Source organism: Amblyomma mixtum, chromosome 2 (assembly GCF_055824585.1).
Source record: "Amblyomma mixtum isolate Tamu chromosome 2, ASM5582458v1, whole genome shotgun sequence".
NCBI lineage: Eukaryota > Metazoa > Arthropoda > Arachnida > Ixodida > Ixodidae > Amblyomma > Amblyomma mixtum.
In genome coordinates this window covers 297,871,626-297,889,095 of record NC_143013.1, presented here as the reverse complement: position 1 = coordinate 297,889,095, position 17,470 = coordinate 297,871,626, and the positions used below count along the sequence as shown (strand labels likewise).

General features: G+C 44.0%; 1 protein-coding gene across 2 annotated transcripts; it reads right to left on the bottom strand.

Moving 5' to 3' along the window:
• Positions 1–289: 289 nt before the first annotated feature.
• Positions 290–15,738, bottom strand: Marf (Mitochondrial assembly regulatory factor). Of its 2 annotated transcripts, none has more exons than XM_089574584.1 (16): positions 15,617–15,738; positions 15,065–15,368; positions 12,984–13,110; positions 12,342–12,504; positions 12,027–12,148; positions 10,254–10,362; positions 9,774–9,881; positions 9,109–9,262; positions 7,582–7,652; positions 7,360–7,481; positions 6,507–6,841; positions 5,321–5,544; positions 3,217–3,372; positions 2,274–2,470; positions 1,071–1,205; positions 290–934 (listed from the first exon to the last, which is right to left on the bottom strand). In XM_089574584.1, exons 2-16 carry the CDS (start codon positions 15,294–15,296, stop codon positions 865–867), a joined length of 2,325 nt encoding a protein of 774 aa, XP_089430710.1. In that variant the 5' UTR covers positions 15,297–15,368; positions 15,617–15,738; the 3' UTR covers positions 290–864. The 2 variants fall into 2 exon arrangements, with proteins under 2 accessions (XP_089430710.1, XP_089430711.1); XM_089574585.1 differs by having other exon boundaries at positions 5,345–5,544.
• Between the last annotated feature and the right edge of the window lie 1,732 nt (positions 15,739–17,470).

The window sequence follows — 17,470 nt, the reverse complement described above, 5'->3', positions numbered from 1 at the left end:
GCTACCATTGTTGTGCCCACTCTGCGTGCACCGGCAGCCAGCGGAGGAGCACCGCCGGTTTTTCGTGTGGAAATTGTCGAGAGGAGAGGGAAAGGTGCGAAGACGCGGAAGTTGAAAACCTGTCTGCATAAAGCTCAACTTCCACAAAACACACTGAAAAAATTCTTGCTGGAGGATATTTACAAAGAGACATCTTTAACATCACAGTCATACCGCAAGTTTATTGAGAGCCTCTTTCTGAGGCCCTTGAAGTTGTGAACCTTCAACAAATAAGCAGGTAAACACTTGATGGAATTAATATTTTATTAAACAACAAATATTCGCATCAACCTAAACAAAAGCAACCTAACTTGCATGGAGAGCAAAATACCTGCAACCATGCCCCACTCTGTAACAACTGATGCATGCTTTCCGAACCGGGAAAAAGAAAAATGGTTGCAAAATACATAAATTGAAACAAATGCAAGTCAAACAACATTCTCTCCATATGCATGCCAATATGAGTAGAGACGAAAACTATTGTCAGCAAAGATTGAGTTTTAAATGCTACTGCCTGAAGAGGTTAGTCAACAAAACACTTTCATGCAAGCTAAGAGAAAAAAAAGTGAAATTTCCCTCTTTGATTCCTTCAAATTCTGCTAATGAATTGCATCATTATGTCTATTTTATCAACAGATCACAACAAGGTCATGCAATGCAAAAAGAAATAAAACAATATTTCGGATTGAACATATGCATGCTTCTCGATATCCTAACAAAAAAGAATGAAAAAAAAAACCCAAACAAAGACAACAGAAACAAAAAGTCTCTGCCACCAGATTCAACAAACAACTAAGTGTTTGTGTCAAATTATGTTCCCATCCTCTACTGGTCATACTGGAGGTACTGCTGGGAAAACGTCTCCAGTTCACTCATCAGGTAACCAGCCTTGTTTCTGAAAGTGAATAAAAGAAAACAGGGAATTGAAAATTCATCAGACAAAAGTGGTCACCACGTATGCTCACAGGGTATGAAACCCAATCAAATAATGCTTGTCTTAAGTTTCAGCACACCAGCCTGACAAACAGTACCTTAGAGTTCTTGCATTGGTAGTGGCCTCCTCTATTTTGGCCATCTCCTTGTCCAACTTTTTAATGTCTGCATCCATGTCATTCACCACTTCGTCTACCACATGGCCCAAGCGAGCAAATGTGCTTGACAGCTCTCTGGAAATAGAAAACAAGTTTGGCCACAAGCATTAACTATCATAACCCAAGATGACATACAAGACTTTAAAACCACAAATATACAGTAAAATCTTGATAATTCGATGTCGGTTAATTAGAGGCAGCAGCCTGCACCAGCTTGATCAATTTGAAGATCTGAGGTGCTATGCGCTAATGGCCGAGTTTGTCGTACCGGCGGTTGACAACACTTCGCAGTTGCCCTCTTTGTTTTAATTCATTTTCATGTAATTCGAAAACGCGCTTAATTAAAACATTCTATTTGCTTCGATGAGCTTTGAAATCAAGGGGTTTTATCATATTTCATATCATGCTGCGTAGTGAAGTAAATGAGAAATGAAGCCACATTTTAAGACAAATAGAACTGAAGGCTCATCATCATCAGCCTGACTGTGCCCACTGCACGGCAGAGGCCTCTCCCATATCTCTCTAATTAACCCTGTCCTGTGCCAGATGCTGCCGCCCTATCCCCGCAAACTTCCTAATCTCATCCTCCCACCTAACATGAAAAAAAAAAAAGGGCTACTAAAGACTAAAGGGAGCTGCGCAAATATTTGAAATTTGAAATAAAATCGAACATGGTAATTATTTGGTTCATATCCGGTTTGAGAAACTGATACCCAAGGATTGATTCTCAAATATCCGAAAATTTCCAAACATTTGGCAGCAAATGAATACCGTGCCGACCTTCATAAATCTCAGTGGCCTCAGTGGCCCCCTTACAGAGCAAACATTTTCAAGCAGCACACACCTCTCTTTTCATCCACATTGGGATAACCCTTTATGCTCCTTTTCAAAGAAAGCTACCGATTTACCTCTTAGATGAGCATTGCTCAAAGTTCGAAGTTCACAGCACAGCTTTGCTGTGCAAAGCGCACTGACAAACTTTGACAAACTCCTCAGGCCACTGACAAACTTTTGAGTTCTGCTGCTGGGTGCTCGGTTCAGCAATGCTTGCACAACCCCATCTCTGAGCCTTTCACACCTAGAACTCGACAAAGCGCAAAGGCAGAACACCCAAGAGAGCTGACAGTGTGCATGGCCACTCACTGCTGGACTTGGTGAGAGCAGTTGGCGCTTGTGAGGTCGACAATGAGGCGCAGCTTGCGGGTGGCGTGCTGCACATACTGGCGCTTGAAACAGCGCTCCTTTGCACGGTTCGTCCAAGTCAGCCGCTCGAAGAGGTACAGGGCCCCATAAGTGCCCACGGCCACGGCAATCACCTTCCAGCCAATGGCCCGCACCATCTGCACAAGCAACCGAGAGGCTGGAAACAGGTCCTTTTCACATGGAAATAAGGTCAGTGACTGCATAGAGCTGCTAGTACATTCTATTTAGACCGACACTCAGGGGTGGCACACTATGAAGCTAGAGAACTAGCTATATGATTTGTGCGGATTTTAATGTGCAGGTGTTAGGCTGGTTTTGTTATGCATAGATATTAACTGATAAGCTTTCAAGCTTTTCTGCCACGGTTAACGTCTGAACATTATCAGTGGAGCACGTCAAAAGGAATCAATATCGCATGAGGCAGAGAAGGGGAGAACTGTGAAGCAAGGAAAAAGAAATATGACAAATGCTGCCAAGTTGTAGACATGACACTCTTCAATGTAGCTTGTATTATCTAAATAAATACACGAGCAGAGCTGGCGTTGCTAGCACCCAATGACTGCAATCAGCTGTCAGTCACTACACTCCACCTGTCATAAGTACTACACTCCAGACAAGCCTGACGTGTTCTGGAAAAAATTTTTAATCAGTAAGGTTAAAGTGGCAGCCATCAAAATCAAGCAATTTCCCCAAAGTTCTGTCAGCTGTACGCTCTCCAGGACTGCTTTCGTGCAATGCAGCTTTTCTGAGCTGTGCTGCTTTCTGCCGTTTTTCTGTGACCTGACCTGCGCAATTTGTCATTTGTTGCACAAACACCTCAAATGCACTAGGGTCCCCTGCCGCTCGTGACCTCCCCCAGGAAGAAGTTGATGCAAACACGTACGCATCCTCCGACAGTGAGCACACCCAGGGCAGTTTGGGGTGTAGGAGAGACCACTGCCAACTTGTGCACAATTCCCAGGTAGTCTGGGGGAGCTGCTGCAAACACTTTGATCTCGTTGCTCGGTGTCTGTGGTGTGCTTAGCTGTGGCCTTGGAACCTGCGCATGGAAAACAGCATGGAACCGAACTTCTGTAGTGACACGCAGGTAATAAAACAAGTTTCTCTGGACACACTTTCTCATCAGATACAAGGATTTATACTTGCGAGTGCACTTAAACACGAGAGCACTTGTCACCTGCTGCTCCAGATAGCATACCTGAGGTATAAAATATTGTGTTTTCTGCTGCTGTAGTCAAGGAGTGTTAATTCTGCAACATCAATTTATAAATGCAGATAACTGACTGCCATCGAGGTCCTAGCCGAGCAGTCAACAACCATGTAAGTCTATGACGTCGAACGTTCACCAATTTGGATGCTGCGGGTTTCGCACCAACTAATTCGGATGCGCTCCAGGGGGAAGCTGCTTTAAGAGAAGGCTGGAACGGCAAGCAACCATCAGAATGGGCTTTCTCAAGCCTGAATTGCATGGCGGAGTGTTACCAGCACACCTACCACATGCACACAATGGCAGATGTGATGATAATAGGAAGGCCCCGGTTTCATGGCTACAAGGAAAGACGACAGCGCAAGGAAAAAATCAACAAACACAAGTGCTGACTTGTGTTTGTCCACTTTTTGTTGTGCTGCGGTCATTCCTCGTAGCCATGAACAAACTAGCTCGGATCCTCAATCTGCCCCGGTTTTGCTTTCCGGAGCCTTGCACCAGCCCATGGCGATACTGGCTACCACACCCATGCACCGACTAGCCAACCAAGCCCAGCTGCAGGCCTTTCTGAACGCTGACTGGCACATCACTCGTATCTTCTTTCCGTTTGTTGTCTCCTTGCCCAGGCACCAATGCTTCTGTCTGCTTCTTGCTGCTTGCTTCTGACCTTACTTCTGTCTGCATCGTTTTTCTGTTTTTTGAGTGCACCAAAACTGCGCTCGTCAAGGTGTTCACTTGACAGTACAGTTTGCTGTTTGTGCACTGAAGCCTCCTCACATGTGACGCTCCACTGCTACCATACCGCACTGTAAAATTAGGATTCCTCAGAGGCCCTTACCACTTTGGAGGCGTTGTGGTTCAACATTCCCAGCAGCACACACGCAATAAACTATTGACGGAACTGAGAAAAACAGCCACTGGCGTGCAGTTCTCATCTAAAGGTGGTTGACCATGATTATGCCAGTCTTTCATCAAATAAATTTAGGTTAAAGAGAACGGTTTTCAGCAGTTCTTCTTGGAGTCATTCGATAATTCGAGCTTTGGATAATTCGGATGTTTTTCTTGGTCCCTTAAAGATCAGATTAACGAGTTTTTCCTATAACATTAGCTTTACGCAGTATGAGCCATATGTTAAACAACCGTACATCCCAGATGAGCCAACAATTATTGCTGATGTCACCATGTCGACATACAGAAAAGTTTCCTGTGATAACACAGGACTCATCACACAGGAAGCTTTTTGCTTCATTAAGGGGTTAAGAGTAGCAGTGTGCATACAAGAAAGATCAGGCATCTTTAAAGCTTTTTAAACCTTTGTGAACCACTAGACTACAACTGAAGAAATGTTATGTACATCATTGGGGCAATTAAAATTTCATTATGTATATAAATGGTACAGACATATAAGCAATACCTCTTTATCTTATATCTTATCTTACAATGGCTCAGGGTCTTATCATGGAAGATACGTCACTATATGCTGCCCATTGATTGACAATGCGCCCAATTCCCAACAGCAATATTTTTCGACAGACTTGTTTTGGCGCACAATCTCTACACGGCTGTGTGCGCCATCTTTATTTACAGCTCAGAACCTTCAAGGCAGCCACACTCCCTGAGTGAGGCTCAGGATGTCTGGAAAAAAAGAGGTTCGAGCCCATTAATCAGCTACTGAGTGTTCTACTGTAGGTGGTGTACTATGTGCACCATGAAACGACAGCAATAAAATTAAGCAAGTGACATTGGGGTCAGTAACAAAGTGACGTCCAAGCTCACATACCGAGTTTAAATAGCTGCCACTCACAGCAGGGTCGGCCTTGCGGTACTGTGTGAAAAACTTTATCATGTTGACCAGCCCAAAGGAGAAGCGGAAACTCAGGTCCTCCTGGAAGTCACAGCAGAGGCTCTCGCAGTTCAGCCGGTACAGGACCTCAAAGTTGTGCCGTGGCAGAACATTGAGCATTTGTGGCTGCTGCTCTGCTGGTATCAGCGATGACATACGACCTGGAATCCAGAGAAACGGAAAAGAGCATATTACATTGCACGGCTTTCCTGGTACAGGTGTGGTACATAAGCAAACGGAGTACTATGTTGTATGACCCCAAGTACAATTGCGCCTCTCACAGCAGTAATTATGAAACATTTTGTCTCTGCAAGGAACCGTTCTAATCACTAACAACCTGCACAAGTCTTATCTCCCACTTTTTAGTAGGCAACGTAAAAATTTGACCAGAAATCCATAGCATGCCCGTTTACTTCTGTCATCAACTTTATATCACTGCTGCATGAGTGAAAGGAATAGAATGTGTTCAATAGCAGCGCGGGGGTAAAATTTGTTGAATAGCTTTGCAATAAAACTAGCAGCACTTTTATGAGAGTGAAATCAAGAAAAAAAAAAATGAAAAAGTTCCCCATTATGAGTTGGCCAAAGAATGATAAAATCACACATCTTTCACAAATGGCAAAGCAGTTTGGTAAAGCATAGAGCATGTACTATAGGGGACAACAGTTTGTGGGATGCGAGCTCTTGGAAGAAACATTTACAGTAGCTCCATTGTTACCAGAGGAAGGAACATTTAGACATTTAATACCTTCATCCAATATCAGGCGACTGGGCAGCGAGGTGGAGATATAATAAACGTTTTTCCAAGAACTTGTGTTCCGCAAACTTTTGTCCCCAATAGTATCCATAAATCAACAACACACAGGCAACATCGCTAAATTAATTGTCAGGTAAAAGCTCACTGCTCATCCATCGCCAAAAAATTCAACTACCCTCAACGCTTCTCAGTCAGGCCAGCCTTTGCTGTGTGACTGTCCATCTGTTCAGGAGATCCAACCAGAGTTCTCTGTGATTTTAAACCACCACTTGAATATGCCACGAAGTTACAAGACAGACAAGACAAGACAGTTACAAGACAGGCACTACCACAAGATGCATTGCCAAACTAGAATTTGACACCCACCGATCATCTCCTTCTGGGCGCTCTCAACAGACATCTGCAGGGTGTTGGAGAGGCGAGCGCGCAGATTGCAGCCGAGCCCACGCTCGACGTAGGCGTGCAGCTCGCGCTTGTAGACGCCCAGCACCAGTGGGTCGGGGTGGAAGGGCCGCTCGAACTCGCCCACCAGCAGCTCCAGCCGGCGGATCTCCTCGCTCAGGGCACCGGCCACCTGCTGCTCCACCTGCTCCACCAGCTGGCCGATGCGCTGCTTCGCCTCTTCCGTCAGAAGCTGCAGCTGCTGCTGCGTGAACTGCAGCCGCTCCCACTGCTCCCGCCGCTGGCTCTGCTTCTCTGACCTGGCAACCATGGAGCCGACGGAAAAGCACAGGTTTGCATCAGCCTGCTGTGCAGGGTTGCTGTGACCATTCTGGGGACACCGGGAAGAACTCTATCCCATTTTGCTCAAAGTAAAAATGAATTCCGTAGCTCTCTGTGGCTATACTGCCATTTTTTTTTGTAGCAAAAGACGCATTTATAGCTGAAAAGTTTGATTTAAAAATGGCTCATTTTGTTTCCCCACCATTCGACTGAAACTCGCTCTTGACATCAGGACCGAAACTCTATTATCACAGTTTCGAAGTGAATGGCGGTGTTGCATAGCCTCAGATATCCATGTACAATAATTGGTCTTGATGTCATTGCAGTTTGCTCACGAATACAGCCCGTGGCACCAACCGTGGCACTAATACCTGCATTTTCTCTTTTAGTTTTATCTAGCTTACAAAAGCTTGATTTTCAGTGAAAGCAGCCTTTCTGCCGTTAGAATGACCCACAGTCAGCTTTGGTAACGATGAGCGTAAAATCGCAATCTCACTTGAGCAATGATGCCTGCTCGTACACTCTGTCCATGATGGATCGGAGCTCGTTTGTGACCTTCTGTCCCCGCTGTGTGTGTTGCTCAAACTTCGTTTTTACTGCAGACTTTGAGAGGCACTCCTAGAAAGAGCAAAACAGCGGCAGCATTTGGCAACACCTGAGAGAAATCCGCCCAGTCTTCCCACTCACTACAGAATAAATAACAAAGCACGAGCCTTACCTCGAATTTCCTCTCGAAGTCTTGAAATTCAAAATACCTGCCTTGGAAACCTTCGGCTAGCCCCACACCCGCTGCAAGAGCAACAGCAAGACAACAAAGATATGGCAGCACCCTTGATAGGGTTTTGGGGATCTGAAACAAGCCTAGTATAGAGGCAGGTGTTTAGAAATGGTATCTTCTGGTCCCTTATTGTGCATGCGAATCTCAAGATTACCTCTAGGCTCTGTCAAAAGTAAAAGAGCCAAGGGGTTTGCTTTTGAGACTGGTAGTTTCAGCTCTGTATTACAGCGGGCACTTCTAGCATTTCTGGATGCCCAAAGTTTTGGAGGGGCGAAGCTAAGAGTTTTTTTTACCTTCAATTTGGAACGCTACCGATGAATGCCGAGCCACACAGCATGACCCAGAGTAAGCTTCTTGGTCTCTATACTTTTGACAAAGGCTGTAGGAGCTTATAGGTATCCACGGCTTCACCATTTCACAAGCCTGAGTGAGTGAGGTACTGATGTGTGTGACTATGGTGGCAGCAGCTTATAAAGGCTAAATGAGCGGCTCACATGGGAGTTATGCATGAATGCTATCGCAGTCTGGCTGCCACTAGTGGAATTTGTGCTTTCAGTAAGGAAACCCAGCTACCAATACATTCCTGGACATCAATCTCCTTTCCAGAGGTCACTGGTGTAAGAAGCCTTGAAATGGCGACAGACGTAGTATTTGTTGTGTGTGGCTGTGCCTTAAGAAGCTTTGTCGGTTAAACCGCATTGGGCTAATGTTAGCGCAGCATTTTCAAAGTGTGAATGCAATTTTTGTATGTTGTGCTAATGGAAGCTCAACATTGTATTTTTATTACCACCCTGACACCGGCAATGCTTCACCTTTTGAACTGTTTCCTTTTGGTTTGGAAGAAACCAGTATTTTAATTTCTGCTTACGGTTGTTACCAGCCTTGCAAGTTCATAGCTTTAGAGTCTGCATAACAGGAAGACCTGGCCTTCCCAATGAATCTCTTCGACCCTCTCAGAAATGACTCGCACTGCCTGACCAGTTATGCGCAAAGAAAAAGAGTTGAAGAGAGACCAAATAATAACAAGCCTAGCTATGCACACAACTGTGGCTCTATAACAGAGATTGTCGATCTTTTTAGCGTCAGGGAAACCCCAATAGCTTTAAAATCTGCATCTTGGTTTCCATCCCTTCCTACCAAACAAGCATGAACAAAAAAAAGAAACTGCATAGCAGACGTATGGCCCTCCATAAAATTGCCAAAACTCAATTAATAATGATCGGCTATGCAGGAAAAAGTACTGGTAAAAGCAAACACAGTTTGATAAGTCTTGAAACAAGGTGGGGAACGGAAAGATGAGGTCAAGGCATCCATGTAAAATTTAGGTGCTCGAGGAACCCAACAAGCCCTCCAAGGGAACCAATGTTCGCCACACCCAGTCTGAGAACCCCTAATCTGCAAAGCACAAGTAGCAAGGGCTTAAATGCCCCTCAGCATCGCAGAGTGGAGGTAAAAGAGCCAACTCACAATGCTGTGGCAGCCCCTGCTGCTTGCGCAGTCTGGCATTGAGTACTTCCCGAGCTGATACAAAGAACACCCTGTCTTCGGCCTGCTGGCGGTTCACAACTTTCAGCTCGTCCACCAGGAAGGAAACATTTCGATCCAGGTGCTGCTTCCGCACCTGCAAGAAGCGTAGAGAACCAATAAGAGAGAGAGAAAAAAAAAAGTGAAGTGAGAAGGCTGACAACAGTGTCCTAAAGTACAGTAGCCTCCCTTTAAGATGAACCTGAAAGGACCAAAAAATGTGTTCGTCTTATTGCAAGTGCTTCTTCAAGTGCTTTTCCCTGCGCAAGACAGCTCCCCCCCCCCCCCCCCCCCCAACTGTGCAAAGTTGTGTAAAGACTATTGTCGGATTATGCTCTCTTGCCTGGAAGCATTATATATACATATAAACATTTTTTTCCTTTGCACAACAGTGTCCCGCAGGCACCCTATAAGTGCTGTTGCGCGGGTGTGGTCAAGGCTCGCAGTTGCATCAAAATTTAGTTTTAATCAAATCACACGCAAAGCCGTTCATCTTAAGCGAATTTGATCTTTTTTGCACTGACTGAATCCTATGGAGAACCAAACAAATGTTCTCATATTGTTCATCTTATCCGAGAACTCGTCTTAAACATGGCCCAATGACTGACCTTCTCAATGATCTCCGGCTCTGACGCTGATGCATCCCAGCGATTGTTGAGGATGAATATGTTGGGCTTTGAAAGACGCTCGCTGACCTTGTGAAAGAAGTTTTTCTCCTGGAAGAACAACATGGCAGCAATAGCACATTTACAATATGAGCATGTGCCGTGGCAAGCTATTGCATGCAGAAAACACTCCATGCTGCCGGGGCTTCATTCTAACCAGCATGAGCCAGACACTGAGCATAATAAAATGCAGGGACTCTTGGCCAGTTTAGCATACGGTAGCACCTCTTCATTTGGCTAGCAGGAGACTTCCCTCCATCATGCCAATACCTCGTTCACCCTCTATGCACGCCTATGAGAAAGCGCCTTTACTGGCCAGTAGTAGAAAGGACGACAATGCCTTCCTTTGTACTACAAGAATGCTTCTTGTAACTGGACTGATTATGAGTGGGAACAATTGGACAGAAATGCTGAAACACTTACCGTGACCATCAGGGTAGACTCTGCATTGGCCACAAGCACAAACACATCAGCATCAAGGCAGTGCTTGTCAATCCACAAATCAAGATTTGGGGACACATCAATGCCAGGGCTGAAAATATACAGCTCGAAATTAATACCTCCAGATTAAAAATGAAAGAAAAAAGCTTTCTGCATCTAGTACTGCCACTGTGTTTACAATTGCAACTTTGACAACCAAAACACTGGTCACAAAGACTGGCATACCTGAGAGCCAGTTTTAGCAGGTTCAACCTTAGAATTGACATCTGAACATGGTTTTTTACTTTCCTGTCAAGAAAACCTGGCAGAAGTGCCAAACATAACAACAAATGCATTCAATTCATAATTTAACCAATGCCCGCACAGTTTCTGAACAAACGGTTGCAAAGTGAGCTTGACATTTTGGCAGAAAGTATAGAACATTATTGTTCATTCAACACTGAGAAATTTCATCCTATAGTAGGATACAACTTAAAAAAACAGCAGTTGCTTGCTAACACTGGGCCGCGGTCCGCGGTGTCCTGTATTACTCCGCTCGCCAATAGCAACTGTAAACGAAATCAGCTTTTTAATGTTTGACTATATCAAACAATTCATGTATCAAAATTCTAGACCTCATAATTTTTGTTCTTGTGATAAGTTTCTTGTTTACGTAACAAGAAGCGTTTAAGCAATGGACTACTTTTCCGTCACGGCGGAATTCTGTGCGCGGAGGCTGAATGTGGGCGGAGTTTCACTGCAGACTTGAGTTGTATCCGACTATAGATATCATAAGTATTTTAAATTATTAGAATAAAGTTGTAGGTTTTTTGCCATCAATGATTCTTTCAGCTTTCCAAGTTTCTGTGAAAACTGCTGACAGCAAATGACTAAAAAAGTAACACCGAGACAACTCTAAGCTTACAACAATACAGCATTTAAATAAACACTCATGCATGTTACGATAAGAAAGAAACATTCCTACAAGAAAAAAAGGAATCCAAAATATTGTTATATGATAGCAAGCTGAAGAAAACAGAACTACATGACGGATGGGGATGGCATGATTTCATGGTTCTGGCACTAGTGCAAGTGCTCCTGCCCATGCCACTGCCTGCTTCTTCTTCTAGTCCATGACAACATATTGACAAATAACAACGACAAAGGCAGAAAGCCATGAGCACTCGTTACAGTAGCAAGATCAAGTTGATGTGATTACGGCCATGTGCTTCACTAGTAAGTAATATTTACCTCCCTTACAGGTTTTCAAGAACTTCCTAAAAAAAAGCACTTTATTCAGCTTAACCCAGCAGAGCATAAAACCAGAAATGGCTTCTTTGTAACTACTCCAAAAGCAAGTGACATCCTTTTCTGTGTTTATATCAAGGTAGAAGGAGTGTCGAAAGATGCAACATTGATTATACATTCGCATACCAACTCAGTATGAAAAAAAAAAACATTTCTACATGAGTAACAATCATTGTCTTTCAAATGTCAGCATGGCTTCTTGAGAAAAGCTACCTTACAATATGCTTTTACAATAGCTTTTACAATATAGGTAGCTTTTACATATTGTAAGGTAGCTTTTACAATATGTAACACTACAAAGATCAGCGGCAATATGAATACAGTGACAAAGTTAATAAGCAATGTAGGACAAATAATGACGGGGAAGAGAGCATTGAGGAGATCCTCTGCAGCAGAAGAACACAAACGAAGCTACTGGGCACAGGAAGCAACATTATGCATAGCAACAGTTTGCATGCAAGTGCTCACCTGTCGACCAGAACTACATCATCTCGCAGAAGATTGCACCTGTCCTTCGGCCAGAAGACTCTCACCAGTGTGCTCTCACCAAGTGACTCTGAGTTCAGGGCATTGGCAAGTTGCAGCACAGACTAAAAGGGCAAGGAAGAGATGTAAGTCACAGAAAAGGGTACAATGACAATGTTTAAAAAGGGCAGGCAACAAATGAGTAGCAGATGCATGGACTGCATTTTCATGTACTACCTGAAAAGCAGTTTTCATTCATGTAAAATTTATCCACTCAGAGAAAAAAAATATAAAAGACAGAGAGAGTGGCAATCGTACCTCCACATTTTTTGGCTCATTTGAGTCTTCAGTGAGCAGATATGCTTCGGAGCTGTCCGATCCTTCAACCTGAAGGAAGCAGTTCGTGGTGTGACCCAAACCACTCGGCAAAATCTTGTCCTGCAGCATGGAATTAATCACTGTGCTTTTCCCATTGCTAGTCCTAAAGAAATGACAAAATACAGTCATTGTTAGAATAGAAGCAATATTCACTCCCTTCAACCAGTTAAATTGCAACTAGTCCTCTTTAAAAATCTACCATGCTTCAAGGGATCCTCCTCCCCAAAAAACAGACCAAAACCTACACTGCTTGAAACTGTATATATGACTTCACCCTGCCATCTGCAAGCTCTCCTGATTAGCTCAATTGGTGGGGTGGCTGCCATAACCTAAGTAGTCATCAGTTCTGGGTATGCTCCCCAGACAAGGAAAAGCTTTTTTTTTACCACAAAGATTTAAGAACAAAGCATAGTTTTCTGTTAAATGGTTACACTAAACTTGATCTTAATGGTATTTATTTCTACTCACAAAACAATTCAATCTGGTTGGATTCCTGTACACATACTGATATCAGAAAACCCAGTTTGCAAAATGCTACCACCACTGAACAGTTACAATTTTTGTTAATGATGATGGCATTACCTGCCAAAAAAGACCACCTTCATGTGATCACGTGACAGGACATCTCGAATACCAGCAATCTTGCCTTTGAACTTTTCCACTTCTGCACAGTCTTGTTCCTTGAATGACTCCATTCCAGAATTGAGAGCTAAAAGTGAACATGAACACAAAACATGATGCACCGGTAAATACTGAAAAAGTAAAGTGCTGCGGATATGGTGAAGCCAAGTGTAAACCCCTCAGCAGGGCAGCACACCAAGCAAGTAGCCATGTCACTTACTGAGTGTTTTTATAAAGACATAACAACTTCACCTAATTTTGTTCTTTGTAAAAATTGATTCTATGGCTTTTTCTGGGCATTTTGATGTTTGCTCGGCAACAAAAGACGCGTTTGCTGAAGAGAAAATTGTATTTAAGAACTTTCCTTCCATTCATTAAACTTGTGATGTCTAATTGAAAAGAACTGCATGATCACAGTTTTGAAGAAATGCGAACGACACTGTAGCTCAGCCCTAGGGATCTGTGCACAAAAAAGTCCGTCGGCACACTGCAATTCACTGTCAAAGTTGGTCAGAGATAGCGACGCCTGTATTTCATTTCTTTTGGCCTTTTCCTGGCTTGCAAAAGCTCCGTCTTCAGCTAAAGTAGTGTCTTTGTCATTAGAATGCGGTAATCTACCAATACAGATCAACTTCAATTTGTCCTCACTGTCCATTTGACATTTAGTGCCCATGACTTTGTCCCCAACAGCACCACTGAAATGTATTACACCAATTCCTTATCCACATGACTTTACCCGCAATAGCACCACTGAAATAGATTATGCCAGTTCTTTATTACGCAGGACTGACTCAAGGTTATACATAATCACCAAATCTCAATTAAAAATTTGCCAACAAGCAAAAACCAGTTGAAGGACCAGTTTTTTTTAACATTTGGTTTTCATTTCTTCAGTTTTAAACATAGTGCGAATGACAGCAGCATGACATCACTCAATGAACGAACAAGCACAACAATGTGCACTGCAGCAACACAGGCTTATTACTGCGAGACACAATATTGCACAATGATACGACATAAAGGCCTATTACTCTGACCTATAGATCCTGCAATAAGTCACGCGAGAGCTGCTGTCACATGAGGCCAAATTCCTCTGACCTCAAAGCCACTGTTTCACATAAGCGATAACGATGAATGTTTACAGTGCAAGGGCTGCTTTGGCCAGAGTGTGGCATGGCATAAGGTGTTTTTGCCCACACAAGGTGGGGTGAAAGGCCCATTTTCAAACCTATTCACCCCAAAGAAACTCGTAACAGACCAAGGGAAAGCTGGTACCTATTAAACACAGTGGCTACCTGGTGGCACTGGGGATCGAACCCCACATCTCCTACATAGGAGGTGGATGCTCAAAGCTTTAGGGGCAACACTACAACAATTTCATGTAAGTCGGCAGTACCAAGGCATGGGTCACCTCTGACATTACAAAAATATGAGTGGAACCATGGCTGAGAGATTAAAAGGCAATATACAGGGAAACATTGCTCTTTTGTAAACACATCATTAACACACTGCCTGTGCTGCCTCCTTTGCATAAACAGCACCTGTTTACTAAAAACATGCAACATGCACAGGAAGTTCTCAATCTTGTAGAGTATCAATTTACCAGAGTTACTCATTAACAATATATACATGCAGAAAGTATGCAAACGAGGGCCCCAGAGTCAAAGACAAATGGGACCGTCGATAAGTCGCTACAAATCGAAAATAGTGCATGCTACAGAATGTTTCATGATTAGCAATTACAGCCGCACTATCCAGAGCAAAAACAATTATAGCAGAAACTTGGATGTCTCTATGCCTTGAAACCAGCTTTGCTATTGTAGCTGCAGCTGTGTATCAGAACGCACCTAAGTTTAAACAGAACTAATTGGCAGTACACAGTCAAAAGCACAAGGAAACGACGATTTAGTTTCCAGTTTCAACCTGCAATACACAAAAACAATGAAGCTAGTGCACGCTCCTGCCACCAAGAAGCCTGGTTCTCCCATGACATGCGGGTTCCAGAACAATCTACGATCACATCATAAACGTGAACTGCTAACCTGCAAGGAATGCGTGGCTCTCTTCGACATATCCTTGAATTCCCAAGAAGACATCATTGATTCGTTTTTTGGCCGAGACGAATATCTTCAGCGGTGATATGGTAAGATCAGCGAGTTGTCTTGTGTCCTTAGGTAGACTCGTCAGTTTTGGCGGTGATCCCGACGTTGGTTGACTGGGGGGACTCGGCTCGAGAGGGCTTAAAGAAACTGACCGGCTCAACGAGCCGGACATTTTGCAGTGGTTAGGCCGGCACGAGTGTGAATACGTGCGTTCCGTGGATGTAAACAGGAAGGCCGCATAGACCTAGGGGAAAAGAGCACACTTTACAGCAAGCCAAGCACATTTTCTCCTCTGAGCTGTTAACACGCAGCCACTTGCATGTGTGTGACATACGAAACTCTACACTCTACGAAGTCGCGAAGGACGTCCTTGTGAGATGTATGTTTACATTACAGACGCACTTTGCAACAACCGAACCATACATAAATTGACCATGAAATTATTCAGAATGCTCATAACATTGAATTTTACAGGTTGGACGCCAAGCTTACGGATCATTCAGGATGTTGTTTATGCGAGGTTCCCAATTACGAACACGACGCAGTGAGCGTCCATCTTGGAAGAAGGTACTAGACAAATACGTTGTGTGAGCGTGTGAGCATCGCATCTCTGAGGCGTTGTTGCTTTACGCATAGACATACAAAGAGCACACAGGGTCTGAGTTGGTATGACCCTTCGATCATATCAGGTGAGGGAACTCGTCGACGCAGCGTCAAAAAGACTTTCATGCATGCTTTCATGCGTTTACTGATGGAGCGTCGTCTGGAAGCAGTCAGTTAAAGCTTCACCATATGTCGCCATTATCTTGTGAAGAGCGTTTCTTATCTTGTGCTTTTACCTCACCACTGCACTGATTTCATTGCCAGGCAGTTGTGCGCTTATCAACAATGTCGAAGTTTGCAACTTGGACAAGTGGCAATCCGTAAACACCCGAATTTCGACCCACTCAGACCCCGATTTTTTGAAAAAGAACCGAGTTCGCAACCATCATCATCATCACCCTGACTACGTCCACTGCAAAGGCCTCGCGGCCAACGTATCGGTGCAGAAATAAACGCACTCCGTAAAATGCTTCTCTCAGCTAAACGGGTGCATTGTTCGAGCTCAAATTTCGCACAGAAATGGCATTTGGTCGGCAGAATTGTTTTATACCATGCTTGCTTGGGGTACTTACCTGATTCGAACAGAATAAGTCGGATATTCACATCGATCGCACCGGTGGCGCCATCTCGTTTGTTGGTCGTGAAGATTCAGCAAAGGAGGTGTTTCGGGAGACTTGAAGATACTCTTTCAACCAACGTTACTTTTCAACTGGTTTCTAAAACTTAGCTTGGCCAAACTAAGTTTTCAGCAAGTTAAGTTTTCTGTGACCATTAAATAAACAGGTTTGGTTTGGTTTATGGGGTTTAACGTCCCAAAGCGACTAAGGCTATGAGAGACGCCGTAGTGGAGGGCTCCGGAAATTTCGACCACCTGGGGTTCTTTAACGTGCACTGACATCGCACAGTACACGGGCCTCTAGAATTTCTCCTCCAAAGAAATTCAACCGTTGAAAGAGCGTCTTCAAACCTTCCGAACCTCTCTCCTTAGCTGGATCTTCACGGCCAAAAAACGAGATGGCGCCACCGGTGCAATCGCTGACAGAACCAACGTTACTGGGTAATCTAGTAACTTTGGACAGAACGGCGTGATTTCCTTCGCTGTCGCCGCAGACGATGCGAATATGCGACTTTTTTTATCGATTCAGGCAAGTAACTCAACCAAATGCAGGATGAAACAGTTCTGTCGACAAAATGCCACTTCTGTGCGGAATTTCAGCTCGAACAATGCGCCCGTTTAGCTGGGGAGAAGCATTATACCACGTGCGTTTATTTGCGCAACACGCGATATCTCAAACCGCCACACCTAGCGGCCGCAGTACGGGATATGACACCAACCTTACCTGTCGCAGGCTATCACCAGCACGGACTGCACGAAAGTGAGCGAGTTTGTTGCGCTTTTGCTTCATTGCACTGTTCATTTCGTTAATCTTTATCGTGTCCAAGCTTCAAGATTCTCTGCTTGCATCTCCATCGACCGCAGCGTCCTGAAAATCTCCATTGCCAGCAGCGATGGTGAACCAAAAAAATTCAGGGGGCACTTTGGCTCTCTAAAGTGCTTCAAGGCGAAAGCCTTTCCTGGCGCACTGTTTGGCATTAACTACGAGACTGTTTGCGCTGTACCAGTGCTTTATTTGACTTCATACTTTGACTACACATTACAAATACACACTTTGTCTGCCGACTTTGACTGCTTCTTTAGGACGACTCTCTCTTTGCTTCGATGAGTTCGGTTGTATCCATGGC

Coding starts and splice junctions, on each gene's coding strand:
- Marf (XM_089574584.1), bottom strand. CDS start 15,296: ATGTCCGGCTCGTTGAGCCGGTCAGTTTCTTTAAGCCCTCTCGAGCCG. Junction 9,882..10,253: donor AGTCTACCCTGATGGTCACG/GTAAGTGTTTCA, acceptor TTGTTCTTCCAG/GAGAAAAACTTCTTTCACAA. Junction 1,206..2,273: donor TGCTCTCACCAAGTCCAGCA/GTGAGTGGCCAT, acceptor TTCTATTTCCAG/AGAGCTGTCAAGCACATTTG.